Genomic DNA, 16,045 nt, shown 5'->3' with positions numbered 1-16,045 from the left:
CCTGCCTCTTTATCACACTGTGTCTTGGACAAATCTTTGCCATGTTTGATACTGTAGTTGTGTTGATTTCCCTTTGTTTTCTCTGGACCCAATCTTTATCTCAGATGCTTTTTCCCTCTGGGATTTTCATATGTATGTGTTTTCATATGTATGTGAAAATACTTCTGACTTTGTGTCATTGTAGTGCAGCGTACTCCTTTGTGTCATCTAGTAGACCCAGTAGGGTGCCTGTCGATCACTCACTGATACAATAGAGGTGGGGGGAATGATGAAAATGTCACAAATTATTTGTAAGTTAGGCAGTATGAAAAATATTATTACTAATGTACATTTCTACTAAAGAAACACAACCTTATATGTGGTCTTGTCCATTTTGTATTTCAGAATTATAATCTTAGGGACTATTGTGATAGTACGGAGGTTAAGGTACTTGCCCTTGCATGTGGTTGACCTTGGTTCTATCTCTGAGCATCTTCAGAGTGATCCCTGAGCACAGAGCCAGGAATAAATCTGGAAATCAGCAGGTGCCTAACACCTACCCCTCCAAAAAGCCAGAAGGAAGAATTACAATTATAGACAAAAGAGCAGAAGAAGGGATAAATGGGACCAGAGTCAGGGGACAAACTTATGTTTGGGAACATGGGAAGTAGATAGCCAGAAGTAAAAAAAAATAGTTTATTGGCAAAGGGGCAAGAAAAGTCTGCATAGCTGTGATGTTATCAAGGAAATGGAAAGAGAGATAGTGAAAGAAAGAGGGTATATATGTATATATATATATATATGTATAAATATACTGTGGTCTCTTGTACCTGGGAGATTCTTCTTCTGCATTAATTGGTGGAACTTATTTTGTATCTTCTACTTTTGAAGCACTGCATAAACAGTATGTGGGATCTAGGAAGGTGGGGCTCAAAGTTGAATATTTAGATCTGGAGGAGGAAATGATTAAAGTTAATCAGGGTGTTTATTCAACTAAGCATGCAAGGGGATAGGTGAGATTATCAGTGAGTAGTAAATAGAATGCTATGTGTGTGTATTTGTACACTTGTGTATACTTAGGACAGGGCAAAGGGAGAGGAAAATAAAGGAGGCATACTGTAAATTTTCCCTTTGGAAGGTGGGGCTACAGATACATTCATTATCAGATTTTACTAGAATGTAGCAGATACCAGGTGTAGCTGGTAGCCAGGTGTAGTTCACCCCCCGCCAAATAATTGGAATTATAAGAGTTAGAATGATACAGTGGGTAGGATACTTGCCTTACACGCATCTGGCCGAAGTTTGTTTCCAGCATCCCAAAATAGTCCTACAAACCTATCAGGAGTTATACTTATTGGAGGTCTTCTAGGACTTCAACTGAGTGACACTAGGGTTATTATGGACTAACACATATTCACAGACATGCTCACACAAAGGTATATATATTCAGAAGGGACATATCCAGTGTTCTTGGGAGCTACTTCATTGTCTATGCTCAGGGGTAACTTCTGATTGTGCTTTGGAGACCATGTGGTGCTGGAGATGGACCCCAGGTCTCCTATATGTAAGGTGTGGACTTAGCCCATTGAGCTGTCTGGCCCATATATTTAATTTACTAAAAATAAATGTGGAGATATTTATTATCCTGTGATTAATTGAAACTTCTCTAAATTGGATAGGTTATATTAGTTATTTTATCATCCCCTGCCCCAAAAAGCTTTGGAGGTAGTTGCACATGGCCAACCTGGGTTCAACCCCAGCATCTTCTATGTTCCCCTGAGCCTGCCAGGAGTAATTTTTGAACACAGAGTAACCCTGAGCACTGCCAGGTGTAGCTCAGTCCCCCGCAAAATAATTGGAATTATAGTAGTTAGAATGGTAAGTGGGTAGGATACTTACATGCAACTGGCCAGAGTTTGGTTTCCAGCATCCCAAAATGGTCCTACAAACTCGTCAGGATTGATTCCTGAGCCAGGAGTAAGCCTTGTGCAAGCCAGGAGTGGACCCTCCCCACAACATAACTAGGATCATGATGTTCATACAGTTATCACTTAAAATTTTAAAATTAATTGTTACCAGACCATACCAATAGTACATCAGGTAAGATGCTAGCCTTGCACATGGTCAACCTAGGTTCGATTCCCAGTACCCAATAGGATCCCCTAAATCTTCTAGAAGTGATCTGTGTGTATAGAGTCAAGAATGTGCTCTGAGCATTACCAGATATGGCCCACAAACTAAGAAAAAGATAATAAAATAAATAAGTATATACAATTAATGATATATTATGGCTTTTTAATTGGTCCCTAATATTCCTTCAAACAAATATATTGCAGTTATAGAATATCCTATTCTAGGGGCTGGAGAGATAGCATGGAGATAGGACATTTATCTTGCTTGCAGAAGGACGGTGGTTCGAATCCCGGCATCCCATATGGTCCCCCAAGTCTGCCAGGAGCAATTTCTGAGCATAGAGCCAGGAGTAACACCTGAGTGCTGCCGGGTGTGACCCAAAAACCCAACCCTTCCAAAAGAGAAATCTATTCTACAACTGCATTGTAACTTATGTGGCTAATTCCCCCCTCTCCCGACTTACAGGTTGTATTAAATAACTTTGTTTTGTTGGAGGCTAAACCCAACAGTGCTTGTGGGTTGTTCCCATAGTGTCAGCACAGAGATCTCAGGTCTCCTGCTTTGAGCTATTTACTTAGTTCTCAAATGACTTTTACTATTCTCTATAGCAAATACTATATAAATACATATTATTTATGATATCTGGTAATTTCTTTAAACTAAGATTCCAGTTTGGGATTATTTACAAGGGTATAACCTTTTGGACTTTATGAGTAAATTACTTTGTAGAAAGACTATGCAGGTTTACAGTCTCATAAACAATGCCTGAAAGCACACACATCTTGTTTCTTGATTTGGGTTAAATATAAGTTATTACAAAGTTTTGGCAATTTTACAATAAAAAAGTCCTTATTTGATATTTTGATCAAAAATTATATTTCCAGGGGCCGGAGAGATAGCATGGAGGTAAGGCGTTTGGCTTGCATGCAGAAGGTCGGTGGTTCGAATCCCGGCATCCCATATGGTCCTCTGAGCCTGCCAGGAGCGATTGCTGAGCATAGAGCCATGAGTAACCCCTGAGCGCTGCCGAGTGTGACCCAAAAACAAAACAAAACAAAAAAACAAAAAATTATATTTACAGAAATGAACATCATGTGTGCAAAGTATGTGCTTTACCACTGAGCCACATAGGTGGTCTAAGGCCCTCTTTATTTTAATTTTTTATAGAAACAGAACTGAAAGCACACTCACATTTTTATTCATACCTCCATGTACTGTCTTTTATAGACAAATGATTTTTCATAATAATTCACTAAAGAGAGGCTATAGTCAAGAATGGAATGAAATAGCAGAGCAAAATACTAAAAATTTAACATCACTTTAAAAGAAGCATATGACTTTAATAACCACACCAAAACAAATAAATCGGCAAAAACTAGATAAATAAATAAAAAATTGTGCTTTTTGCCTTTTCTTTTCTTTTTTTTCTTCCCTCCTGCTCAGGCACAGTAAATATTGGGGTCATTCGAAAAGGAATTTCCTTGGCCTAAGAGAAACAGGGTTTCTCCACCCTTGAAGGATATTGTCATGGGATTAACTATAGACTCCTTCCAGGTTCATTTACTCTTGGTGCTTTTGTGGTGTATGGAAGACTTTTGCTCTGTCCTGGGTGATAAAATCAGACCTCTGTATCTAGAGATCTCAGTATCTGCATATCTGCTCAGGTCAGGGAGTGGAACTTATGATGAAGTCTTTCTTTGTGGTTCTAAAAGTTCTGTTCCCTCCATGTCATTTTAATCCATTTTCTGTGGTTGGTGGCCTTCTCCGCTCATATTTATTTTTTTCTTCTTTTCTTTTCTTCCTTTAAGTGCTCTGCCATGTTTTTTATCTCAAGACCATGGCCTTTATGTGGTGCGTATCTTTATTGTTGGAGTGTTCACTGGATGTTTTATTTGACACTTCTTTTTGTACTCTTGTGGTGTTCCAACTCCTTTTTTCCCCTGCGTCTCTCAAAACTAGGATGAGAGCTTCCAGAAGGACTCCGCCCATTTTCGGTGTATTTGATTATTTCTTTTCTCTTCTTCAAACAAAACCACATAACTTGAACTATCTAGTCCCGCCTCCCAACTAGAGCGGGAAATAAGGGAGGTACCAAGACCAAACAGGTGTAGGACCACTAAGTAGTTAGCTAGGCACAGAGGGGACCACTTATTCTGGCAGCCCCAGGGGTGAGGGAGGAGGATATGGGAGGTAGGATGGGAACCGAGGTGGAGGGAGGACAATTCGGTGATGGGAATTCCCCTGATTTTATGTTAATATGTACCTAAAATATTATTGTCAATGATATGTAGGCCACTATGATTAAAATAAAAATTATATTAAAAAAGAAGCATATGAGGACTGGAGTGGTACCACAGTGGTAGGACGTTTGCCTTGCGCAAGATGGATGCAAATTCAATCCCCGGAATCCCATACAGTCTCCCAAGCCAGGAGCAATTTCTGAGCATAGAGTTAGGAGTAACTCCTGAGTACCACTAGGTGTGGCCCCCCAAAACAAAACAAAACAAAAATAACTGGGTCTGGAGAGATGCTAAAGCAGGTAAGGCGCTTGCCTTGTACATAAAACACAAGTAAGCCCAACACTTTCACCAATGTAATTCAGACACATTGAACCCAAGTGAGAGTCTTCCCTCTGTTTCCTGACATCTTCTTTGACACTATCTGGCAATATGTCTACATCAACTGTCATCTGTCATTCAGATCTCAAGGCCTCCCCCTGCTTCACATCCTCCCAATACTTTGGATAGAGGATTCCAAGGTCTTGAAATACTGGAAATCTTCAAAACAGATATGGGGGCCTTGGGTGTCATTCAAATGATGGGAGGTCTTATATTTCATTCCTGAATGACACAATCCCTAGGATGGTGGATTGTGGCCCTGCTGTTTCCACAACACCCCCTTGGTAGCTTCTGGAGTGCTACTGAGTCTAACAGGGAGGCACTTCAAGCACCACTGGATGTGACTTCACTAGGTCCACAGAGAGAGAGATAGATAGTAAGTAGGGCACTTACATGATTCCTGAGACCCACCAGAGTGATCCCTGAACACTATTGGGTATGGTTAACAAAAATAAAGAAACCAAAAAAAATGTTCCAAGTGTTGAATATATTTGGAAAACATGCAGTTTTTAGTTGTTTTGCTTTTTATTTGTTTGTTTTGGGCCACACCCAACAGTGCTCAGAGGTTACTCCTGCCTGGCTCTACCATCAGAAATTAACTTCTGACAGGCTCAGGGGACCATATGGGATTCTGGGGATCAAAACTGGGTTGTCTCTGTGCAAGGCAAATGCCCAACCTGATGTGCAATGGCTATGGCCCCCAAACATGCATTATATTATATCATCACAAAGTTTACATCGTCAGTCTAGAATTAATGTTAACCCAGACCACTTTCTTTGGCATATACACATGTACACATATATTACAGCCTTTATCCTGCTCTTTTGTCATAGCATGATGAGTGGCTTAAGCTGATAGAGAATCTGGTGCAGAAAGGGAGTTGAAAATTATATGAAGGTAAAAGTCAACTACTAAGTTTTTACTTTATTTTGTTCTTTTCACCAGGGACAGGAAAGGAGGAGTATGTGAGCTCCCAGCTTTTGTTTTTCATAGCAAGAGGGACCGGAATGATAGCACAGCAGGAGGGCATTTGCCATGTGTGGCCGAGCTGAACGGACTTGGGTTCGATACCCAGCATCCCATATGGTCCCCGAGCCTGCCAGGAGTGGTTTCTGAGCGTAGAGCCAGGAGTAACCCCTGAGTGCCTCAGGGTGTGGCTTCAAAACCAAAATAAATTAGTGTTTGAAAAAAAATTATTGGGGCCAAGGTGATAGCACAGTGGTAGGGCATTTGCCTTACATGCAGCTGACCCAGGACGGACACAGGTTCGATCCCTGGCATCCCATTTGGTCCCCTTAGCCAGGGGCTATTTCTGAGCACTAAGCTGGGAGTAACTTCTGAGCACCAATGGGTGTGGCCCAACACCAAAAAAAAAATCTTGATCTCATGATAGAATGATCAGTGATAACTTCTTTTACAACTTGGTATCACTGAATAGGGACATCTCTCTCCTCATTCTAAAGACCCTAGAAAAGGTTGTAGAAAAATGTTCTGTGACAGGTGGCATAGGCTTGTTCATTTTCAAGTGCAGCTATCAACTCATCAGTAGGGGTGCAAGATAGAATCATAATGAAGAATGGCCTGGAGTCAGGAGGCTGCTCTGTTTGATCCTGGCTCTACTATTTTCTAGCTATGTGGTCTTGGGCAAGTTAATTAACCTTTTTTGGTGACTTCAATTTTCCTATTACAATTTGGGATAGTAATAGTTCCTATCACATAGGATTATTGCAAGGACTAAAGGAATTAATATGAATTCAGCAGATGAAAAAGGGACTTTTACAGTGAGGACCATATACTATGTTATTATGATTAACATTTATTATTGTACAGTCAGTGGTGCTAATGTCACATGTTATGAATGAAATAACTCTCCAGAAAGATAGTGAAGGAAGAGGTTAAATAGAATAGCCTCAAAAGCAGTAGATAAAGTCATAGGCCTTGTAGATCTCTTGAATAAATTTGGGACCCTCAGCTAGGGAGTCCCTAGCTAGGGACTAGGGAGCAGCTGTAAGGGAATGGCCTTGGTTTGGGAGAACACAGTTGTCCCCAGAATTTGTTGTGAAGTGACAATACTGTAACTAATCTTTGATGTTTCCCCAACCCACACTCTTTTTGCTGCCCCCTCATTTTTTCTTTAAAGTCTTAGTTACCTACAACTCACAGGGAAGACTGGCATGGTATTCTCTATCTGCTTTTTCAAGGGAAGGAAGAAGTGAAGGTTTGGCATGATGTCTTGCCCAGTGGGGCAATGATGATAGCCTCTCAGTGAGTTTGTACGTGAAACCAGACGACAACCTGAAAGGACTCTTCCTTGGTGTGAGTGGGCTAGATGATCTGAGGGTGTGAAATGGTGATATGAGCCAATAGAAGTTAAACTGGTTTACAAAAGTCAGGAAGTAAGACATGTAGTTTTAAAGCAAAACAGCAATAAAGTTCTGCAAAATTGGGATGACATGGAAAAAATGTATACAGTAATGTTATAGAGTGGTAGGTAATAATAGTGATAATAAATAGCGAAAATATGGAAATAAATGAGAATACTTCTCAGGTATAATTCCATAAATGGCTCTCAGAACATTATTTGCCTTTTGTTTCCTTTCTTTTTTTGGGGGGGAGTCACACTCGGCAGCACTCAGGGGTTACTCCTGGCTCTACACTAAGAAATCATTCCTGGCAGGCTCGAGGAACCATATGGGATGCTGGGATTGAAACCACCATCCTTCTGCATTCAAGGCAGATGCCTTACGTCCATGTCATCTCTCCGGCCCCTCCTTTTTTTCTTAATAAAATTTGTCACTATAAAAATGTTATTATAATAATCTTAGATTGATGTGACTGCACATATATATTTTTTTTTTTTGTGGTTTTTGGGTCACACCCGGCAGTGCTCAGGGGTTATTTCTGGCTCCAGGCTCAGAAATTGCTCCTGGCAGGCACAGGGGACCATATGGGGCACCGGGATTCAAACTGATGACCTTCTGCATGAAAGGCAAACGCCTTACCTCCATGCTATCTCTCCGGTCCCGTACATATGTTTTGATTTCTTCTCATTCACCACTTTATATCTTTTCTCTTCTAATTTTTTAAAAGTTAGATTTCTAGGGGCTGTGCAGTGGTATGGCATTTACCTTGTACACAGCTGACCCAAGATGGTCTTGGATTTGATCCCCCACTGTCCCATATGGCCCTCCAAGCCAGGAGTGATTTCTGAGCGCATAGCCAGGAGTAACCCCTGAGCATCACCAGGTGTTGTCCAAAAACCAAAAAAAAAAAAAAAAAAACCAAAAAAAACCTACTTTTTTAAAATGAGGCCATGTTACTTGTTTGTAGTTTCTCTTTCTTTCTTTCTTTCTTTCTTTCTTTCTTTCTTTCTTTCTTTCTTTCTTTCTTTCTTTCTTTCTTTCTTTCTTTCTTTCTTTCTTTCTTTCTTCCTTCTTCCTTCCTTCCTTCCTTCCTTCCTTCCTTCTTCTCCTTCCTTCCTTCCTTCCTTCCTTCCTTCCTTCCTTCCTTCCTTCCTTCCTTCCTTCCTTCCTTCCTTCCTTCCTTCCTTCCTTCCTTCCTTCCTTCCTTCCTTTCCTTTCCTTTCCTTTCCTTTCTCTTTTTTTTTTTTGCGGGAGAATCACACCCAGTTGCACTCAGGGGTTACTCCTGGCAGGATAGGGGAACCATATGGGATGCCAGGGATTGAACTCAGGTCCATCCTGGCTCGACTGAGTGCAAGGCAAACACCCTACTGCTGTGCTATTGCTCCACCCCCCCATGTTACTTTCTTTGATAGAAAAATCTAGTAGTTACAGACTATAGTGGAGTAGTTACTATAGAGACATTTTAGCTGGCCAGTGATAAGGAATCTAAACATGAAGTGAAAGTGTATCCTTTCTATGTGATGGAACACTGAACAGTGCCAGCGTGGCCATAGTGTGAAGTAAAATGAAGTGAAAGTGTATCCTTTCTATGTGATGGAACACTGAACAGTGCCAGCGTGGCCATAGTGTGAAGTAAAATGAAGTGAAAGTGTATCCTTTCTATGTGATGGAACACTGAACAGTGCCAGCGTGGCCATAGTGTGAAGTAAAAATATTTTCATGGGGCCGGAGAGATAGCATGGAGGTAAGGCGTTTGCCTTTCATGCAGGAGGTCATCGGTTCAAATCCCGGCGCCCCATATGGTCCCCTGTGCCCGCCAGGAGCAATTTCTGAAAATGAAGCCAGGAAAAACCCCTGAGCACTGCCGGGTGTGACCCAAAAACAAAAACAAAAACAAAATATTTTCATTTTTCATTGTTAAATTGGGAAAAATAAGGAAGTAAATAATGTATGATTAATGCTATGTGGTGAGCAGAAATATTAATGTAGGTATGCACATTAATTTCTGGGAAGGTAGGAATGGAAATATTACAACATAGGGTTATTGATAATTTTTTTATTTGTTTTTGGGTGACCCCTGGTAGTGCTCTAGGTATTCCTGATACAGTGCTCCGAGGTTGCTCTGGGCAGGTGTTCAGAGGCCATGCAGTACAGTTAGTTGAATCTGGGGCTCCTGCATGCAACATCTCTCTGTCCTATATTTATTTTACTTTTGCTTATTTATAGTTCTCAATTTTCTGAAGTAATTATGAATTATCTACATATTAAGTAGATGTTTAGATTACTTAAAATTTTAAACTTTTTTTATGAAGCAAGATAGTTTTTAGTGAAATTTACTTAGATGTGAGAGAAGAGAAAGAGAGGAAATGTGTTTAAGAGAGACCATAGACAGCAAAGAAACAGAGACAAGCAAATGAGGTAGATATTCAAGAGTGAACATGGACTTGAAGAACAAGGCTATCTAGACTATATTTAAAGCAATACATTTGGGACCCGCATGATAACATAGCGGAAGGGATATATGTGGATGATCCAGGACAGACCTGGGTTCAATCCCTGGCATCCCATATGGTCCTCTGGGTCTACCAGGAGCAATTTTTGAGTACAAAGCAAGGAGTAATTATCCCTGTGCGCCTCTGGGTGTGGCACCCTTCCAAAAAAAAATCCCAATAAGTGCTTATCAGAGAGTGATAAATTATGTATTTACAGTGTTGCCATCTTGTGGATCAAAGGCAACATAGTCACCCACTTCATTTTTCACTTGGAATTAGAATGTGAAAGCCAAATGTTTTAGACATGGTGTGGTGACTTCACCAAAGCTTCCCTTTGCTTTACATGCATATGAAGTGTAATTATGGTGCAACTCTGGAATTAATATGTATATTGTTAAATATTTTTTATTTAAGTACCATGGTTACAAATATGTTTGTAGTTGAGTTTCAGTCATAAAATGTACACATGTCCCTATCTTTGGGACATGCATTCTATTTCTCTAATAGGCTGGTCTTTCCAGCTCTCATCTCTGTTGTGTCTGGGTATTATTACCATTCTGTCTTTTTATTTTTCTTACATTACACATATGAGTGAGACTATTCTCTATGTCTCACTCTATCTCTCTCCCTTTAACATATTTCACTCAGAATACTAGTTCCCATGCCAATCCATGTATAGGCACATTTCATGACTTCTTTTTTCCTAACAGCTGTGTAGTATTATATTGTGTAGATGTACCACAGTTTCTTTTTTTTTTTTTAATAATATTTTTACTTAAGCACCATGATTACAAACATGTTTGTAGTTAGGTTTCAGTCATAAAAATACCACCCCCTTCACAGTGCAACATTTCTATCACCAATGCCTGCCATCTCCCTCCTCCCCTACCCCCTGACAGGCATTCTACTTCTCTCACTCATTAACACTGTCATGATAGTTATTAGTGTTGTTATTTCTCTGTATCACAGTTTCTTTAACCATTCATCTGTTTTCAGGCACCTGGGTTGTTTCCAGATTGTGACTATTGTAAATAGAGCTGCTATGAACATCGGAGTGCAGAAGGCATTTTTGTATTGTGTTTTTATAGTCCTAGGGTATTTCACTAGGAATGGTATTGTTGGATCATATAGGAGCTCAATTTCTAGTATTTATTTTTATTTTGTTTTGTTTTGATTTGGTTTTGGGGTCACACCCGGCAGCACTCAGGGGTTATTCCTGGCTCTATGCTCAGAAATCGCTCCTGGAAGGCTCAGGGGACCATATGGGATGCGGGATTCAAATCACTGTCCTTCTGCATGCAAGGCAAATGCCTTACCTCCATACTATCTCTCTGACCCCAATTTCCAGTATTTTTTTTATTTTTTTGGTTTTTGGGCCACACCCAGTAACGCTCAGGGGTTACTCCTGGCTATGCGCTCAGAAGTTGCTCCTGGCTTGGGGGACCATATGGGACGCCGGGGGATCGAACCGCGGTCCGTCCAAGGCTAGCGCAGGCAAGGCAGGCACCTTACCTTTAGCGCCACCGCCCGGCCCCAATTTCCAGTATTTTTAATAAATATTCATTTTGTTTTCCAGAAAGGCTAGACTAGATGCATTCCCACCATTAGTGAATGAATGAGAATTCCTTTCTCCCCACATTCACGCCAGCAGTTTTTGTTCTTGTTTGTGATGTGTGCCAGTATTCGTGGCATGAACTGGATAACTCACCTCACTGATTTTTGGTTATTTTGGGGGGGGGGTTATTTCTGGCTCTGTGACCAGAAATCACTCCTGGCAGGTACGGGGGACCATATGGGATGCCAAGATTTGAACCATCATTTGTTCAGGATCGGCTGCATGCAAGGCGAACACCCTACTTCTGTGCTATCTCTCTGGCCCCCTGGATATGTCTTTGTAGCCCCATTTGTTTATCTATGCTTCCACTTGTTTGGATAGTGATGTTTCCTCCCTGAGATGACTTTAGTCTTAATGTCATGGAGTGTTTGTCTTTGTTTTCTTCTATAAACCTTAATGTTTGGGTTCTAATATCAAGATCTGTAATCCATTTTTATTTAACCTTCATGCGAGGTATTAGTTGGAGGTCTGAGTTTGCTTTTTTGCATGTGGCTGACCAGTTGTTTCAGCACCACTTGTTGAAGAAACTTTCCCTGTTTCATTTTGCATTTATTGCTCCTTTATTGAAGATTGATTGATTGTATATCTGGGGGTCATTCTCTGAATACTCAAGTCTATTCCATTGATCTGAGGTTCTGCCTTTATTCCAATGCCATGCTGTTTTAATGACTATTGTTTTGTTAAAGTTGAGAAAGTGATGCTTCCAATCTTTCCTTAAGGGTTGCTTTAGCTCTCTGTGGGCACTTATTATTCCAAATGAATTTCAGGAGTGTTTGATCCATTTCTTTGAAGAATGTCATGGGTATCCTCAGAGGAAAAGCAGTGTCAATTTCTACTGCTTTCTTTACTCTCCCTTTTCCTAAAAAGTCAGGTGGATTGCTGGTAGATTATTGCTTTTGAAATAAACCAACCCTTGGTCTTTCTGCTGCTCTTCTTGCAGGTGAGCTGATCAACCTTGCTATGTATTGTGAGAGGATCCGGAGGAAATTCTGGCCAGAGTGGCACCATGATGATGACAACACCATCTATGAGTCTGAAGAGAGCAGCGAAGGCAGCAAAACCCATACACCCCTTCTGGATTTTAGCTTTTACTCAAGGACAGAGACCTTTGAGGATGAGGGTGCAGAGAACAGTTTTTCCAGAACCCCAGACACCGATTTCACTGGACGCTCGCTCTTTGATTCTGATGTGGACATGGATGACTACACAGAACATGAACAGTGCAAGTGACTGAATGTTGCCTTGCTGACCCTCTTCTACTGGAGCTGCCACTCCTTAGTGTTGGTCCTGTTTCCCAGGTAGAATCCTGTAGACCTGGGAGGAGGTGTTTGTGCTTAGCACAGTTCTCTTAAGTGCACTGGACTGATTATAACAGCCTTATTTCTTTTTTTGGTACAAATGAAACAAAGAACAATTCAGCTGCTTCATTGAAAACAACCCCCCCCCAAACCCACAAAAACCACCCATGTCAGCATGGTTCCTGAAATCCATTTTGTTTTCATTAGAAAACTAAAGTTGTGTCATTGAGGAGGTGAACAAGCAGGCTACTTGAATGCTGATGAGAATCCTCTTCAACCTGAGGGCAAGATGGGTTTTGAACATCCTTCATCCACTGGGATTGGAAGTGATGAGTGATGTCATCAGAAAAAATGTAGGACAAAAATGTTCCAGGGTGGCTGCTTATAATTTTTTGTGTGTAATATCATTTGTTGAGGTAGAAATCGAATAAAATTCAATTTCGCAAACACCTACAAAGTGCAATGCACTATGCTAGGTGATAGTATCAGTTTTATTTTAAACTCTGCCAGTGACTAGCTGTGTAATTTGGGGGCATTTTCCTTAATTCTTGTGTGCCTCATTTCCCCCACCTGTATAGTGGGGTAACTACTCTCCACCTACCTACCTCACAGGGGTGTTGTGAGGATTTATGTGGTAGCATTCGAGGCTTTCAACCTTTTCAAAGAGGTACACCATCAATACATTTTTTTTCTTTATTGTGCTTCACTTGTGGCAAAATTTGAGGGCAAAGGAATTCTATATCCAGGAAAGCACAGTCACTTGCAAAAATTTAAGCAGATGAAAAACACAAAAAGGCACTATTAAGACTCTGCCCTCTTTCCTCTGAAAGCTTGATTCAATCATATCTTTTGTTGAGTAGATCTTGGAAATTAATTTTACAAATCAATAACAACATTCTTCAGTTTTACTGTGTATTTGCAAAAAAGTTTATTTTCTTTTATTTTTATTTTTTGGTTTTTGGGCCACATCCAGTGATGCTCAGGTATTACTCCTGGCTCTGCACTCAGAAATTGCTCCTGGCTCAGGGGATCATATGGGAGGTTGGGGGATCGAACCGTGGTCCATCCTAGGTCAGTCGCATGCAAGGCAAATGCCCTATCGCTGTGCCACCGCTTTGGCCCCCAGAAAAGTATTTTTTCATCATCTGGAATTTTTCATCACACTGGAATTTGTCCTTTGTTGACTCCAGGGTGTTAAGTTTTATGTGTTGTTTATTTGGAGGGAGAAAAGCTCAGGAAAATAATGGATTTAATAAACGTGTGTGATTGCATTTTGTAAGAAGATTGTTATATTTTAATGTCTTATTTTCAGAATAGTCTTTCCAGATATATTGAAAGATGAAGTAAGAAAATTATGTTTTTCACATTAAAACACAATGTGTAATATAGGCGTTCTGCAGATTTTGGTTAATGCAATTTTTTTTGGTTTTCAGTATTGACTAATAAGGCCATGGTGTGGCTCTATTACATTGTTTAAAGAATCTCCTTGCCTTTAAGCATACACTATCTTCTCACAGAGCTCATGAACTCTTTGAGTTACCCTTATTTACCTAGGCATCCTGTCTCTCTGAAGAAAGGTTTTGTTGACTTCTAACATTTTCTATTGAAATATGGGTAAAGATACTCTGTTGATGGCCATGGATTTGTACAGGAGTCAGTGCTAACAAAATTGTTTTACTGGACAGTATGACTACGTAAGCTGCTCATTATGAGATTAAGACAGAAACTTTGAAAAAGTTTATGTACTTTATTTGAAAAGGACTTGGATTGGATATAGCTCTTATAAAATTTTACTAAAATGCTGTGGGTTCATAAAAATGTAAATTTAGGAGAGGAACTCTTGAAGTTGTTTACCATTTAAGCAACTGAAGAGCATATGTAACTGGTAAGAAATACTGAGATATTCTTAAGTTAAAAATTTCTATTCCATATAATGTCCACTTATTGGTAACATATAAATAATATTTGAGAGGACTGGGGTGAGAAAGATAATTTAGCAGGTCTAGAGTACTTACCTTGTATTCAGCTGACTCATTCAATCCCTAACACCATATAGTCCCCCAAACACTGCCAGGAGTAAGTCCTGAGTATTCCTGGGTATGGCCCCCAAACAAAAAACAAAACAAATAAAAAAAAGAGAAGGCTTTATGCCTAATGAGAATGTGGTGGTGTAGGTTTGAATAAAGGAGGCTATTGTTCTATGATGGAGGGTAATCTTGCATGACTATAAAGCTCCTGGGCTGAAAATATTAATGCAATGAACAGAATTGTAACCCTGTTTCCACAAAAACTGAGTTGTCCTTTTAGCTGAGAGTGGGGAAACAATTCTTGAAAATTTTTCTAAAATTTATTGATTAGCAACAAGGGTATATATTTTTATTCCAAGAATGATAATAGTGGGGCTGGTGAGGTGGCGCTAGAGGTAAGGTGTCTGCCTTGCAAGCGCTAGCCAAGGAAGGACTGCGGTTAGATCCCCCGGCGTCCCATGTGGTCCCCCCAAGCCAGGGGCAATTTCTGAGTGCTTAGCCAGGAGTAACCCCTGAGCATCAAACGAGTGTGGCCCAAAAAACAAAAACAAAAAAAGATAATAGTTTGTAAATTTACATATAATTATTTTTTATTGTGGATTATTTGGAGGCAAATATAAGGAAAGCCAGTGTTCACAGTGAAATTGTAGAACAATTCTGTCCAGGTAACTCTCCTAGGTAGTGATTATGTCTATCTTAAACAGACACTATTTTTTTTTAATTTTTTATTTGTAATTATGAGAACAAGGATGCAAAGAAAGAGGACAAGGTAAAGTTACAGTGGAAGGACAATACATAACATAATTCTCAGAAGTCCCCTTGCTGATATCCCAACTTTGAAATTTCATCCAAAGAACATTAAGATTGTAACACACTATAATATTTCTTAACAGCACACAAGGCAATCTAAAGCCATAAAACTTACATAACTCCTTAAACATTACAGGCATAGCATTTTTTTTTACATTTCCATATTCATGCATATTAGCTTAAGTTGACCTCAAATCTTAACTGGGTTCTTTTTAAGGATTAGAGTCAAAGGAGCACAGCAAAAATGGTGTTAGAGTGGCAATTGTTGTTTGCATAGGCCCACCAAAATATGAGGGACATGGAAAGAAATAACCTTGGCCTAAATACAAAAAGACCCGACCCCTGAAGGTTCCTGGCACAAGACCAACTCTAGGCTCCAGGCAAGCTAGATCGTCCAATCCAAGACATTGTCTGTAGTGCCAACACACTTATATTTTTCACACAGTCTCTGTTGTTGGTATCAAGCTTCTGTATTTAAGATCCTGGAATCTGTATATCCAACATTGAAGTCAGGATGTGGAGTGTCCTCTGGTTTCACCTTACAATCAAAGGGCAATGCAGGGAGCCCTGTCCTGTAAGCAAATCATTGTTGTTGTTAAGTCTTCTCAGTGTTAATGGAAGTCTCTTTTGAGCAGGACAATGAAACAGACACTATTTTAAATAGCCACTTGGAATTTTAATTACTGGTATAACCTCTCATGATTTG

General features: G+C 40.0%; 1 protein-coding gene across 1 annotated transcript in view; it reads left to right on the top strand.

The window, feature by feature from the left end:
- The window catches only part of FAXC (failed axon connections homolog, metaxin like GST domain containing), a 72,828-nt gene extending 60,175 nt beyond the window's left edge, over window positions 1-12,653 (top strand). Inside the window, exon 6 of the mRNA XM_049771350.1 lies at window positions 12,145-12,653. Within this exon, the coding sequence (XP_049627307.1) occupies window positions 12,145-12,434 (290 nt within the window). The 3' untranslated portion in view covers window positions 12,435-12,653. The remainder of the gene's footprint in view (window positions 1-12,144) is intronic.
- Window positions 12,654-16,045: the final 3,392 nt, after the last annotated feature.

Source organism: Suncus etruscus, chromosome 4 (assembly GCF_024139225.1).
Source record: "Suncus etruscus isolate mSunEtr1 chromosome 4, mSunEtr1.pri.cur, whole genome shotgun sequence".
NCBI lineage: Eukaryota > Metazoa > Chordata > Mammalia > Eulipotyphla > Soricidae > Suncus > Suncus etruscus.
This window is presented reverse-complemented; position numbering and strand designations above follow the sequence as displayed.